At 43.2% G+C, this 15,694-nt stretch overlaps 1 protein-coding gene across 3 annotated transcripts in view; it reads right to left on the bottom strand.

The window, feature by feature from the left end:
- Window positions 1–15,694, bottom strand: part of ARPC1A (actin related protein 2/3 complex subunit 1A) — a 39,831-nt gene that overhangs the window by 13,755 nt on the left and 10,382 nt on the right. For all 3 annotated transcript variants that reach the window (XM_045387914.2, XM_045387915.2, XM_045387917.2), the window contains exons 3-5: window positions 13,914–14,018; window positions 7,661–7,883; window positions 2,657–2,764 (exon numbers count right to left, since the gene is read on the bottom strand). In XM_045387914.2, the coding sequence (XP_045243849.1) occupies window positions 2,657–2,764; window positions 7,661–7,883; window positions 13,914–14,018 (436 nt within the window). The remainder of the gene's footprint in view (window positions 1–2,656; window positions 2,765–7,660; window positions 7,884–13,913; window positions 14,019–15,694) is intronic.

Genomic DNA, 15,694 nt, shown 5'->3' with positions numbered 1-15,694 from the left:
GCTTTAAATCTGCATCATGACAGCAGCTGCTTAAGTCTTAGGCGGCCAAGAAAGAAGCAGTGGCTCTTAGCCACCAAGTTGGGGACACGAATGGGACAGACCCATATCCACAGGACTGGGCCAGGCACAGTGGCTCATGTCTGTAACTCCAGCACTTTGGGAGGCCGAGGCGGGCGCATAGCTCGAGGCCAGGAGTTCGAGACCAGCCTGGCCAACGTGGTAAAACCCCGTCTCTACTAAAATACAAAAAAATTAGCAGGGCATGGTGGTGCATGCCTTCAATCCCAGCTACCCAGGAGGCTGAGGCATGAGAATTGCTTGAACCTGGGAGGTGGAGGTTGCAGTGAGCCGAGATCACGCCACTGCACTCCAGCCTTCGTGACAGAGAAACACTCGTGGAAATTAATATTAACAAAATAACTGCAACCTATTTTCATAACCATCAAAGAATCCAGGTGGTGTGGGTTAGTGCCACCTAGTTCTATTTTCCAATGACTCTGGTTAAGAAATCACAAGTAACACAGGTCCACAATATAAAGTGCCTTGACACTACCGTGACCCCCATCCTCTCTGCCAAACTCAAACACACATCTCTTTCTCCTTAAGCTTTGAGTATTCCTGGATATAAACCACTGGCCTGGTTTTCTGGGAATTCTCCACAGTTACTGAAGAAAGTGTATCGCAGCTGAGTGCAGTGCCAGTGGCTCATCCCTATAAGCCCAGCACTTTGGGAGTAAAAGGCAGAAGGATCCTTTGGGACCAGGAGTTTGAGACCAGCCTGGGCAACATAGTGAGACCGCATCTCTACAAAAAATGAACAAAATCAGCCAAGCATGGTGGCTCATGCCTGTGGTCCCAGCTACTCAGGAGGCTGAGGTGGGAGGATTGCTTGAGTCCAGGAGGTCAAAGCTGCAGGGAGCTATGATCGCACCACCACACTCCAGCCTGGGTGATAGAGCAAGACCTTGTCTCAAAAAAAAAAAAAAAAAACAAAGTGCACCTCATCTTCCAACCTACCATATAGTCAACACGAAGCAGCATGTATTTGCTTTGCTTTCCTTTCAGCTAAGGGGAAAAAGCATTCTTGAGAAAGAACTTTAAAAAGTAATTACATGGAATTACATGGTATGATCCTTAAAGTTCCTAGCAAAGCAGCTGCATTTCTTCTAGCTTCATAGTGATGACAAAATAAAAAGCTTTAACGGAAAGAGCAGCTCAATAACAGCTTAGCAGTGCACTGTTTAGCTATGTTTTATTAATCGTTTCACTTTGGAATTTGCAGAGACTGCTGCCTGGAATATGAAATGAGAAAAATAGTGTAGTCAAGAAAGACAGGGAGAAAGGGAGAGACAGAAAGAGATGGTGAGAAAGAGACAGAGACAGAGAGAGTACATGCTAACCCTCCCCTCTAAACCGTAGATATTCTTACACTTAAGAAAATCTTTGCTGGCCCCACCCTTGCCTCTCCCTCCTATCCCACCTCCAAGTCGACTTCTTTCTACCTGTGACTTACGCACTTTTTCTTTTAATCGTCATGCTTGAGCTCCTTTTCTAGATCACAAGCTGCTTCTATTTTGTTGTTTTCTGTTTTTGTTTGTTTTTTTGAGATGGAGTCTTGCTCTGTTGCCCAGGCTGGAGTGCAGTGGTGTGATTTCAGCTCACTGCAACCTCCACCTCCCGGGTTCAAATGATTCTCATGCCCTAGCCTCCCGAGTAGCTGGGATTACAGCCGTGTGCCACCACACCAGGCTAACTTTTGTATTTTTAGTAGACACGGGGCTTCACCATGTTGGCCAAGTTGGTCTCGAACTTCCGACCTCAGGTGATCCGCCCACTTCAGCCTCCCAAAGTGCTGGGATTACAGGTGTGAGCCACAGCACTGGGCCTCATTTTTGAGTCCCTCACAGTGCCTAGCACAGTACCTTGCAAAGAAAAGGAAACTTACAGGCCAGGCACAGTGGCTCATGCCTGTAATCCCAGCACTTTAGGAGGCCGAGGAGGGAGGATCACTTGAGGCCAGGAGTTCAAGACCAACCTGGGCAACACAGCAAGACCCCATCTCTACAAAGAATAAAAACAATTTTTTAAAAATTAGCCAGGTGGGCCGGGCGTGGTGCCTCAAGCCTGTAATCCCAGCACTTTGGGAGGCCGAGGAGGGCGGATCACAAGGTCAGGAGATCGAGACCATCCTGGCTAACACGGTGAAACCCCGTCTCTACTAAAAAAATACAAAAAACTAGCCGGGCGTGGTGGTGGGCGCCTGTAGTTCCAGCTACTCGGGAGGCTGAGGCAGGAGAATGGCGTGAACCTGGGGGGCAGAGCTTGCAGTGAGCCGAGATCGCGCCACTGCACTCCAGCCTGGGGCACAGAGCAAGACTCCGTCTCAAAAAAAAAAAAAAAAAAAATTAGCCAGGTGTGGTGGCACATGCCTGTAGTCTCAACTACTCTGGAGGCTGAGGCTGGAGGATCGCTTAAGCCCAGGAGTTGGAGGCTGCAGTGAGCTATGATGGTGCCACTGTACTCCAGCCTGGGTGAGAGTGAGACCCTGTCTCAAAAACAACAACAACAACAACAACAAAACAAAGGGAACCCAAAATTATTTGTTGAAGGATGAAGAACGCACAGCTCGAGTCTATCAGTTCTTATTGGTTCCCACCTGCATTTGAAGTCACATGATCCTGCTGCCAGCAAAACGTTGTTGGGATGCCAATCCAAGCTGAGGACTGTGGAGCGAATCGGCTTTTTAATGTGCTTGCTCACCCACCTATGAGAGGGGAAAACTGTTTCAGTTTATCCACTCAACAAGCATCCCCAAATGACCTACAAATTATGTTGGGTGAAAACACCTAAGCATGTCACACTTTTCCTTAATTTAAAAAAAAATGATAAAACAATTCAGAATGTTATCTTTTTCAGAATAAACTTTTTCAGATAGGTTTCTATGAAAAAAGATTCTATAGAAAAGTAACAGATCATTCAACGTTTTTCTGTCAGTCACCAGGCCTCCTGCCAGAGGCAAGGTTTTTTAAGAACAGGTTATAATTTGAGACTGGCTAATTTTTGTATTTTTTGTAGAGGTGAGATTTCTCCATGTTGCCCAGGCTGGTCTAAAACTCTTGGGCTCAAGCGATCCACCGGCCTCAGCCTCCCAAAGTGCTGGGATTACAAGCATGAGCCACTATGCCCAGCTGACAAGGTGCATTTCTAAAGGACAGAAAGGAAAAGAACCATGAACAAGCACTTCTCCACTCCTGGCCTTGATGATATCGGCACAACAGCTGGTTTTCAGTGGTCCTCATTAGTAAGCATAGATATTGATTAACTCAGTTACTTTTTTTGTGAGATTTTGGATTACATATGACATTAACCTCTGAGATAAAAACTGAAGTTTGAAAATACTTCAATTTTTATTATGAATATTCAGTGATTTGCTATTCCATTTTTGGTCAATTTGGGGTTGTAAGATAGCTTAATATCCTTCCCAAGTCTCCATGAATCTGCAAATTCTTTTTAATTTCTTTCACTGAAAAATCACAACCAAGAAATTGGAAGAACCTCATATTGGGGATTAGCCTCTAATTCTCTAGCACCATCCAAAAAAGATGATTTATGTCTATGACCAGTCAGTATTTTGGCTTAACTCATTCATTTCTGCCCCCAAACTGCTGTTTAAAAACCAATCGTGTCTGATTGCTCTACAGTTGGGAAACTAAATATTGAGCCAATGCCTTTCCTTGAATGCTAAATTACCTTTCTATAGAATCACTTTTTTTTTTTTTGAGGCAGAGTTTCGCTCTTGCTGCTTAGGCTGGAGTGCAGTGGCGCAATTTTGGCTCAAAGCAACCTCCGCCTCCCAGCTTCAAGCGAGAATCACTTTCTTTTATTTATTTATTTTTTATTTTTATTTTTTCTGAGACAGAGTCTTACTCTGTCGCCCAGGCTGGAGTGCAGTGGCGCAATCTTAGCTCACTGCAACCTCTGCCTCCTGGGTTCTTGCAATTCTTGTGTCTCAGCCTCCTAATAGCTGGGATTTTAGGCTCACACCACCACACCTGGCTAATTTTTGTATTTTTAGAAGAGATGAGCTTTCACCATGTTGGCCAGGCTGGTCTCAAACTCCTGGTCTCAGGCAATCCACCTGCCTTAGCCTCCCAAAGTGCTAGGATTACAGGCATGAGCCACCACGCCTGGCTATAGAATTGCTTTCTTAGAATCCTATCTGAAAAAGTTCGTTCTGAAAAAGACAGCCAGGTGCAGAGGCTTGCACCTGTAATCCCAGCACTTTGGGAGACCAAAGCAGGAGGATTGCTTGAGTACAGGAATTTGAGATCAGCTTGGGCAACAAAGTGAGAACCTGTCTCCACAAGTAATCAAAAAATTAGCCAGGTGTGGTAGTGCAAACCTGTAGTCCCAACTACCTGGGAGGCTGAAGTGGCAAGATTGCTGGGTCCCAGGAGTTGGAGACTGCAGTGAGCCGTGTTTGTGCCACCACACTCCAGACTGGGTGACAGAAGCCTTGTCTCAAAAAATAAACCAACCCCCCCCCCCACAAAGTCTCTAAAAAAGGAGAAAGAACAATATTTTGAACTGTTTCATAATGTGTGTGTGTGTGTATATATATATTTGAGACAGAGTCTTGCTGTGTTGCTCAGGCTGGAGTGCAGTGGCATGGTCTCGGCTCACTGCAAACTCCACCTCCCTGGTTCAAGCGATTCTCCTGCCTTAGGCTCCCAAGTAGCTGGGATTATAGGCATGCGCCATCACGCCCGGCTAATATTTTGTATTTTTAGTAGAGATGGGGTTTCTCCACGTTGGCCAGGCTGGTCTCCAACTCTTGACCTTGTGATCCGCCTGCCTTGGCCTCGCAAAGTGCTGGGATTACAGGCGTGAGCCACCGTGCCTGGCCTTTATAATGTAATTTTTTTAATTGAGGAAAAGATGGCAAACAAAATAATTATAAGCTTCTGAGAGGTTTTAAAGTACTCCTATGAAATATGAAATAACTATTCTATAGCTGAAAAACTGCCCTAAACATACAGCTTGCTCAAAGACAATACCTTGTACCATAATAAAATCCAATTTACCTAACTTGAGACTAATTCTCAACGAATAAAAATGTAAACAATTGGCCGGGCGCAGTGGCTCAAGCCTGTAATCCCAGCACTTTGGGAGGCCGAGACGGGCGGATCACGAGGTCAGGAGATCGAGACCATCCTGGCTAACACGGTGAAACCCCGTCTCTACTAAAAAATACAAAAAAGTAGCCGGGCGAGGTGGCGGGCGCCTGTAGTCCCAGCTACTCGGGAGGCTGAGGCAGGAGAATGGCGGGAACCCGGGAGGCGGAGCTTGTAGTGAGCTGAGATCCGGCCACTGCACTCCAGCCTGGGCGGCAGAACAAGACTCCGTCTCAAAAAAAAAAAAAAAAAGTAAACAATTACTGAGGTTGAAGCTTAACTTGGAAGAAAACTTTCCTGTAGAAATTTGTAAGATTGGCCGGGCGCGGTGGCTCAAGCCTGTAATCCCAGCACTTTGGGAGGCCGAGACGGGCGGATCACAAGGTCAGGAGATCGAGACCATCCTGGCTAACATGGTGAAACCCCGTCTCTATTAAAAATACAAAAAACTAGCCGGGCGAGGTGGCGGGCGCCTGTAGTCCCAGCCACTCGGGAGGCTGAGGCAGGAGAATGGCGTGAACCCGGGAGGCGGAGCTTGCAGTGAGCTGAGACCCGGCCACTGCACTCCAGCCTGGGCGACAGAGCGAGACTCCGTCTCAAAAAAAAAAAAAAAAAAAAAAAAAAAAAAAAAAAAAAAAGAAATTTGTAAGATTGCAAGGAGTACCAGCTGACATAAAGTTTAGCCTTGAAGGAATATTAATGAACTTAGTTTCCTATCCCATTACAATGAAACTTCTAAATCGTTTCTAGCAGGTAACATTTTGTTGGCCTTGATTTATACACATTTGAAAGAAAAACATGTTTCAAATTCATAACTCAATTTTTTTTTTTTTGAGACGGAGTTTCACTCTTGATGCCCAGGCTAGAGTGCAATGGCACAATCTCAGCTCACCACAACCTCCGCTTCCTGGGTTCAAGAGATTCTCCTGCCTCAGCCTCCCAGGTAGCTGGGATTACAGGCATGCACCACCACACCCCGCTAATTTTTCTGTATTTTTAGTAGAGACGGGATTTCTCCATGTTGGTCAGGCTGGTCTCAAACTCCTGACCTCAGGTGATCCACCCACCTTGGCCTCCCAAAGGGCTGGGGTTACACGCGTAAGCCACTATGCCCGGCCCATAACTCAATTTTACTGCAAGTTCCCAATCTCTTTTCGAAGAATAAAATTTCCGAAGTTTTACTAAATTACAAAGGTAACATGATAATCCCCTCCTTTCAGTTTCAGCAGAATACAAATAACAAAACGGCTACAAAGAGTCATGTATACTCTGCTATTTTTAGTAGAAACACAAACACTGCCAGTATAGTACTAAATGACAACTTTATGTTGAAGGATATTTACCAGTCATGCTGAACACACGCCAGGTAGAATACAATTTTTTTTTTTTTTTTTTGAGATGGAGTCTCACTGGGTCGCCCAGGCTGGAGTGCCCAATGGCATGATCTTGGCTCGCTGAAACCTCTGCCTCCTGAGTTCAAATGATTCTCCTGCCTCAGCCTCCCGAGTAGTTGGGATTATAGGCGCCTGCCACTGTGCCCGGCTAATTTTTGTATTTTTAGTAGAGATGGGGTTTCGCCATCTTGGCCAGGGTGGAGAATAATTGTTTTCTTATCAAAATAAACAGGAAGGAGTAGTTAAAATAAGTTTTGGTCATAAAGTCAACCTCTATGTTTTGACTGGGTCAGCTACGAGTGATTTATTTAAAAAATGTACAATAGCCTGATTAGACTTCTACGATTCTGGTGAGTTTTCACTTCAATAGTTTAAACAAGTAAAATATTACATCAAGACACAGAGTTGTTTGGCAAATAAGCTTTAAAGAAAGGAGAACACTGGCTGGGCGTGGTAGTTCACACCTGTAATCCCAGCACTTTGGGAGGCCAAGGGGGTGGATCACAAGGTCAGGAGTTCAAGACCAGCCTGGCCAAGATGGTGAAACCTCATCTCTACTAAAACTACAAAAATTAGCCGGGCGTGATGGCAGGTGACTGTAATCCCAGCTACTCGGGAGGCTGAGGCAGGAGAATTGCTTGGACCACGAGGGGTGGAGGTTGCAGTGAGCCAAGATCGTGCCACTGCACTCCATCTGGCCTGGGCAACAGAGTGAGACTCTGTCTCAAAAAAAAAAAAAAAAAAAAAAAAAAGAACATTGTTATCTGTAGGAATCCTACATAGATATCGTGTGAAAAAAAAAATTCCTCAGGGAACAGAGACTCTTTCAAGGTTATTATTTGTATATGAGAGTAAGAAAACAGCAATATGTGCAGTATAGAGTGAGAACAGAACATGGACACAATAGCTCTATGTTAATATAAAAAACATGCGATTTAACTTAACATGCACATCAGAAGGGAAAATGCTCAGACAGCATCAAGAATTTCAGAGAAAAAAACCACACAACTCCAGATGAGAAAAAACCAGAGTTTTTTCAGTGCAAATGTAAATTCTATAGAGAGGGATAGAAAAAGTTCAGATGTCACTCACCAGTCATTTTCAGACTCAAAGTAACAAACAGAAATGAGTCGTGCTCCACTTCCCACAGCAAATTTGTTCTCTAGGGGGGACCACTTCACAAAAGTAGCTGCGCGATTAATTCTCAGGATCACCAGGGTTGGCTTCCAGACACCATCTTTCTGACTCCAGACATAGGCATTGCGGTCTGCTCCACAAGTGACGATGCGATCGCTCTTGGGAGCCCAGTCAATACCTGCAAGTGAGATGTGGGTCACCTGCTTTGCCCAGTCAATGACAAACAACTGCAGCACAGGCAGGTGGGTGGCACTGGCATGCCAGGATGAGATGTGGTCTTGGGACCTTCCTCCCAGGCACATCCTTCCCCCCATCTATGTCCTGATCACTGCCTCAAGGAAAGGCAAGGATGCTTCTCTGCAAAGCATCTGGGACTCAGGATTATCTATGAGGTCATGTAGAACAGAGCTGTTTTATAATTACAGACTTTACAAAACTAAACGGGGGCATTCTTTCGACCCAGAAAATTCACACATTTCTAAGACTTCTAAAGATCTCAAGATTCATTACTTTTTTCTTTCTTCTTTATTGGATTTTTGTGTGTGAAAATAACTGTATTCATTCATTAACAGACCTCATTCCATGATATTAACCAACAGTCTGCTACATGGCATTCAACTAAAACAGCATACAGGGTAAATAAAAATAATCTTTAGTGTAAAGGAGGAAATATATATTGTGATTCATCATATATTTTTCTGAAAGTTGCTGTCAGTTGAACCATACTGAAAACCTTTTCTACATGATGCAGGTTCTGTAAAATTCTTGATTATCTTTGCATCTAAACCAGGAAGATACCTAAATGTGTATCTGAATTTAAGGTTTACTTTTCTTATTTGATGAGACTTTATCTGGTACCTCTGTGAAGAATCCCAAAGTCAAGGTCAGTTTCTTATATACTAAGAGCAAAATTTACCATGACTCATTTAACATTTACTAATGAGGTATTTTCTTTGCTTTTGTTTTTGTTTTTTGAGATGGAGTTTTGCTCTTGTAGCCTAGGCTGGAGTACAATGGCGTGATCTCAGCTCACTGCAACCTCAACCTCCCAGGTTCAAGTGATTCTCCTGCCTCAGCCTCCCGAGTAGCTGGGATTACAGGTGGATGCCACCACACTCAGCTAATTTTTGTGTTTTTAGTAGAGACGGGGTTTCACCATATTGACCAGGCTGATCTCGAACTCCTGACTTTAGGCAATCTGCCCGCCTTGGCCTCCCAAATTGCTGGGATTACAGGCGTGAGCCACTGCACTTGGCCTTGATGAGTTATTTTCTAGAAATATAATTTCACATTAAAAAGTACAGAAATATTACTAATAAATATTTATTACAGATCTCTCTCTAAAAATTAATACTTAGCATTCTTGACATGTATATGGAAAAAAGACAAATATAAATCCAAGGCTCAATTACCCATAAGTCATAGTGACTTTAGTATGAAGAGTTTAATTTATTCATTCATTTACACACATGAAATGTCAGCTCAATTTTTTGTACTACTGAAGGGAAAAAAATATGAGACTGTACTCTAAGTGATGTGTATTTTATTTATTCATTACAAGATAATTTTGCTTGCAGTCCTCTTTATTAGATTTTAGATTTTTTTTTTTTTTTTTTTTTGAGACAGGGTCTCACTTTATCACCCAGACTGGAGTGCAGTGGTGCAATCATAGCTCACTGCAGCCTCAATCTCCCAGGTTCATGAAATCCTCCTACCTCAGCCTCCTGAGTAGCTGGGACTACAGGTGCAAGCCACCATGCCTGGCTAACTTTTTGTAGAGATGGGGTCTCACCATGTTGCCCAGGCAGGTCTTGAACTCCTGGGCTCAAGTGATCTGCCCGCTTCAGCCTCCCAAAGCACTGGGATTACAGGTGTAAGTCTGAATATTTATTATTATTAAAAAGAAAAATCATTACCTTTTAGAGATACAAACTGAAATGTGAAATAATATGTCTGGGATGTGCTTCAAATTAGTACAGGAAAGGAGAAAGTGAATTGAGAACAAGATTGGCCGTTACTTGATAATTGTGGAATCTAGGTGATGGGTATAAAAGGCTCATTATACACTATTGCATTTTTTTTTAAAAATCTGTTTAAAATTTTCCATGGTAACAAAACATGTTTCTTAAAAAGGTGAACAATCAAATATTTAACACAAAAGAATAAAACCTCAGAACTATGATATCCCTGATGTTTGCCACACTTCTTTTCTTTGTAGTATGGACTAGTTTTTTCTTCTAGAATGCTTTAGAAAATATTTTTCCCCCTAAAATCACTATCTTTCTGAGAAAATATGTCTGATCCTTGATCTCTTGCCCCAGAGTTATATTTAGATTTTTCAAACAAGTTTTTTTCAGATCTAAAAAATGCCATGTGAGCAGCTAGACAGAAAATAGGCCCAAGTTCAAAGAACCCCAAAAGAGAAGTAGAGGGAAAAAAACCACATAACTAAATATTTCACATTTTTGGCAATTTCTTTCATCTTTCATCTTTGTCTTTTGTCATTTAAAAGTATTTCCTTTTAAATGCTAAAATTCCAATTGAATTTTTTTTTTTTTTTTTTGAGACAGAGTTTCGCTCTTATTGCCCAGGCTGGTGTGCAATGGCGCAATCTCAGCTCACCGCAACCTCCACCTGCTGCATTCAAGCGATTTTCCTGCCTCAGTCTCCCGGGTAGCTGGGATTACAGGCGTGAGCCACCATGCCCGGCTAATTTTGTATATTTTTAGTAGAGACAGGGTTTCTCCATGTTGGTCAGGCTGGTCTCGAACTCTCGACCTCAGGCAATCTGCCCGCCTCAGCCTCCCAAAGTGCTGGGACTACAGGTGTGAGCCACTGCGCCTGGCCTAATTTTTAATTTTTTTTGGAGACAGAGTCTTGCTCTATCCCCTAGGCTAGAGTACAATGGCGCCATCTCGGCTTACCACAACCTCTGCCTCCTGGGTTCAAGCGATTCTCATGCTTCAGTCTCCCAAGTAGCTGAGATTATAGGTGCCTGCTGCCATGTCTGGCTAATTTTTGTATTTTTAGTGGAGACAGGGTTTCACCATGTTGGCCAGGTTGGTCTCGAACTCCTGACCTCAGGTGATCCACCTGCCTCAGCCTCCTACAGTGTTGGAATTATAGGTGTGAGCCACCTGCCTGGCCTAAAATTCCAATTTAAAATATGAGTATTCTTATTCTTAGCCTATGAGGCCACTGGCAAAGGAACTTAAGAAAATAGGCCAAAGCTAATAGAAATAAGGTTGTGGGAAAGGAAGAGCGACAAAAATAGAAACGCTGTCTTTGGCGCTGGTTTGGAAATATACTCAGCTCCTGGTACTCAAGAGCATTATTTACAAATCACTGGTCAAAGCAAGGGTGGTCGTGAGTTATGCTGAAGAATGCAGGACAACTTCTGTAAAGGATGCAGAATAGCAAAACATGCTAAGTTCTCTTATTTGGGTAAGGAGATCTCTAAGCTCATCAGTATTTTAGGTGATTAGAGGTAAAATTACAGAGTCCAACTAAAAGAATAAAAAATCAGCCTGGGCAACATGGTGAAACCTATCTTTACAAAAAAATTAGCGAGGTGTGGTGGCGTACACCTTTAGCACCAGCTCCCTGGGGAGGCTGAGGTGGGAGGATCGCTTGAGCTCTAGAGGTTGAGGCTGTAGTGAGCCATGACACTCTAGCCTGGGTGACTGGGCAACAGAGCAAGAACCTGTCTAAAAAAAAAAAAGTCGGGCACGGTGGTTCACACCTGTAATCCCAGCACTTTGGGAGGCCGAGGCAGGCGGATCACTTGAGGTCAGGAGTTCGAGACCAGCCTGGCCAACGTGGTGAAATCCCAACTCTACTAAAAATACAAAAATTAGCCAGGTATTGTGGCAGGTGCCTGTAATTCCAGCAACGCGGGAGGCTGAGGCGGGAGAATTGCTTGAACCTGGAAGGCAGAGGCTGCAGTGAGCCAAGACTGTACCACTCCATTCCAGCCTGGATGACAGAATGAGACTCCACCTCAAAACAAACAAACAAAAAAACAGAAAAAGAAAAAGACAAACACTCAATGAAAAAATGATCAGGATTTATGAACAGGACAGTCACAACGAAGAAAAACTCTCATGGCTAATACACGTCTGAAAGTATGCTCATCTTTTCCATTAATCAGGAAAATACGACTTACAGAAGCAACGGATGAACCTTTTATGCATTCATCAGTCTTATCACCTCAAGTATGTGGCGGGGTGTGGGAAAACGGGCACTCTCATACAGGACAAGTGGGAATGACGGCAATCTGATGAGGCCTGGCAACACTGCAGATGTGCATATCCTATGGTATTAACACATCTACCATCTACAAACATTCACGCATACGTACAGAAATCAAGGGATGCCTATTCAGCACTTCCATGTAATATGGAAAAATTGAAACCACCTAAATGTCCTTCAATGGAGGAAAGAGTAAGTAAGTGAGGTATAAAATGCTAAAGAGTAGTTAAAAGGAATCAACTTGATCTAGACAGCAGCATAGATGGATCTCAGAAACAATCACGAATGCAAAAGCAGGCTGCCAGAGATGCATAATGTCATGCCATTTATGTAGCTTCAAAAAATACTAGCCAATAGTCCTAAAGATTGTTTTCTCTTTTTTCTTTTGAAAACAGGGTCTTGCTCTGTTACCCAGGCTGGAGTGCAGTGGTGTGATCACAGCTCACTGCAGCCTTGATCTACTTGTCTCAAGTGATCCTCCCACTTCAGCCTCCCAAGTAGCTGGGACCATAGGTGTGTGCCACCACGCTGTGCTAATTTTTTTATTTGTAAAGAGGGGGTCTCATTATGTTGCCCAGGCTTGTCTTGGATTCCTTGGTTCAAGCAATCCTCCCGCCTCGGCCTCCCAGATTGCTGGGATTACAGGTGTGAGCCACTGTGCTTGGCCTAAGCTTGTTTATGAACATGTGTGTATGTAAATTTATTAAAATGGACTGGAATGGTGTCATAGCAAATTATAGTCTGCCTTCTAGGGGAGAGGAATAGAACTGCTGGTGAGAGGTGACTTTACCATTACCTAGAATAATATTCCTTATTATTATATCCTTTTTCCTTAAGTTTCCTGATACAGGAAAAGAAATTACTTCCTGGCACAGGGAAAAAGTTGGTAATTCTGGTGGCAATTATCTGATATGGGTGTTTATTATATTACTTTGTTCTTTTCAATATTCTGGAAAGTCTTCCTTATCCTGAAAACACAAAGGAAACTTTTGGAAGACACTTGGAAATACAGTTTGGCTCACGTTTTCATGTTGTCTACATTTTCATGTTATCTAGCTTTCAATTTCACGTCTCATCTCCTAATTTTAGCTGTTTAGTCCTCAGGGTAGGTTCAGTGCTTTCCATAGCAACAGTAGAGTGCTAGGTACCAACTGGGGCTACAAGAAGCACTTAACAACTGAGATCATTATTACAGTATTTTCTCTAAAATTTTAAGGAAATTCAGTAAGTGCTGCATGACTTTAAATACTATGGGCTGGGTACAGTGGCTCAATCCTGTAATCTCAGCACATTGGGAGGCCGAGGCAGGTGGATCACGAGGTCAGGGGTTCGAGACCAGCCTGACTAACACGGTGAATCCTGTCTCTACTAAAAATTAAAAAATTAGCCGGGCACAGTGGTGCGCGCCTGTAATCCCAGCTACTCAGGAAGCTGAGGCAGGAAAATTACTTGAACCTGGGAGGCAAAGGTTGCAGTGAGCAGAGATTGCGCCATTGCACTCCAGCCTGGGCGACAGAGTGATACTCTGTCTCAAAAAAAAAAAAAAAAAAAAAAAATGGCCAACTGGGTTTGTTAGGCTCTTTTTTTTTTTTTTTTTTTTTTTGAGACGGAGTCTCGCTCTGTCGCCCAGGCTGGAGTGCAGTGGCGCGATCTCAGCTCACTGCAAGCCCCGCCTCCCGGGTTCACGCCATTCTCCTGCCTCAGCCTCCCAAGTAGCTGGGACTACAGATGCCCGCCACCTCGCCCGGCTAGTTTTTTGTATTTTTTAGTACAGACGGGGTTTCACCGTGTTAGCCAGGATGGTCTCAATCTCCTGACCTCATGATCTGCCCGTCTCGGCCTCCCAAAGTGCTGGGATTACAGGCTTGAGCCACCGCGCCCGGCCAGGCTCTTTATCTAAAAGGAAGAGTGCCTGATTTGGAAATACCACACTAAGCTCACGGCTATCTTCCTTTACCTGTGATGTGTCCATTGTGCTCCTTGAGTTCATGAGCTTTCACCCACTGGCTTCCGTTCTTCTTGTAGATGTGCACTTCGTGATTATTGGGACTGAGGGCAATCTCTGGAGACAGAATTCAAACAACAGTTAACACCTGAACTTGAAATTGTCACCAAAAAGGAGACATGTCACAGTTGTTTTAAAAGCAGACTGTAGTTAAGGAAAACAAAAACTTTTGAAAAAGTAGTTCTCAAATTCACCTCTGAAGAATTCCTTTTATTTATTTATTTTTTAACTTTACTTGGGTCCTATATTTTATAATGCTTTACAGGAAAACTAAGATTAAAAATTCATTTTCCCAGAGACATGTACAACTGTCAATTAATGATTCTAACCAGCAAAAAATAAACAATGTTACTATACCTAGTCAAAATAAATTTAGATCAGGGTAAAAATATTTGACAGTTTCATTCACCTGTGGAATATTATTAGAGCTAAATCTAAATTTCTGTTGGTCTTTTTGAAATGCTGAAAATAGTTTATGGACTTCCATTACTGTTATCATGGACCCACGCTGGAACAACTAGTTTATATAAAAAAATTGATTCTGCTGATAAACTATACTGAACTTCTCCTTTACAATAAAGCCAATATAGATCACAATACTTTGTTTTCAAGAGTAATTTCCTGAACTAATCCAAAATATAATACACAAAACGGACTTTTTAAAAACTCATACAGGTTGCGCATCCATAATCTGAAAAGCTGAAATCTGAAATGCTTCCAAATCCAAAACTTTTTGAGTACCAACATGACACTCAAAAGGTCATGCTAAAACGTAATGCTCTCTGGAACATTTTGGATTTCTGATTTTCTTTTTCTTCCTTTTTGAGATGGAGTTTTGCTCTCATTGCCCAGGCTGGAGTACAATGGCGCGATCTTGGCTCACTGCAACCTCCGCCTCCCAGGTTCAAGTGATTCTCCTGCCTCAGCCTCTGAAGTAGCTGGGATTACAGGCATGTGCCACCACGCCCAGCTAATTTTGTATTTTTAGTAGAGACAGGGTTTCTCCATGTTGGTCAGGCTGGTCTCGAACTCCTGAACTCAGGTAATCTGCCTGCCTCGGCCTCCCAAAGTGCTGGGATTACAGGCATGAGCCACTGGGCTCGGCTGGATTTCACAATTCTGGTCCCAGGCATTTCAGATAAGGGATACTAGACCTATATTCATATATCATTTTTTACCCTTTCTAGTTCATCTGTTTTTTGTTTTGTTTTTTTAAAATTTAATTTAATTTTTATTTTTAGTAGAGACAGGGTCTCACTATGTTGCCTACGCTGGTCTTGAACTCCTGGCCTCAAGCAATTTTCCTGCCTTGGCCTCCCAAAGCACTAGGATTACAGGCATGAGCCAAGATGCCCTGCCCCTCTTTCTTTTTATTGGTTTCTTAAAATTAAAATTAGGATCTATGGGCTGGGCATGGTGGCTCATGCCTGTAATCCCACCACTTTGGGAGGATGAGGCAGGCAGATCACCTGCGATCAAGAGTTCGCGACCAGCCTGGCCAACATGGGGAAACCCCGTCTCTACTAAAAATACAAAAATTAGCCGGGCATGGTGGCACGCACCTGTAGTCCCAGCTACTCAGGAGGCTGAGGCAGGAGAATCGCTTGATCCCAGGAGGCAGAGGCTGCAGTGAGCCAAGATTGCATCACTGCACTCCAGCCTGGGTGACAGAGTGAGACCCTGTCTCAAAAAAAAAAAAAGAAAAAAAAATTAGGACCTATGATCCAAGCTTT

Source organism: Macaca fascicularis, chromosome 3, assembly GCF_037993035.2.
Source record: "Macaca fascicularis isolate 582-1 chromosome 3, T2T-MFA8v1.1".
NCBI lineage: Eukaryota > Metazoa > Chordata > Mammalia > Primates > Cercopithecidae > Macaca > Macaca fascicularis.
The sequence above is the reverse complement of the archived record's forward strand: the minus strand, read 5'-3'. Positions and strand labels throughout refer to the sequence as shown.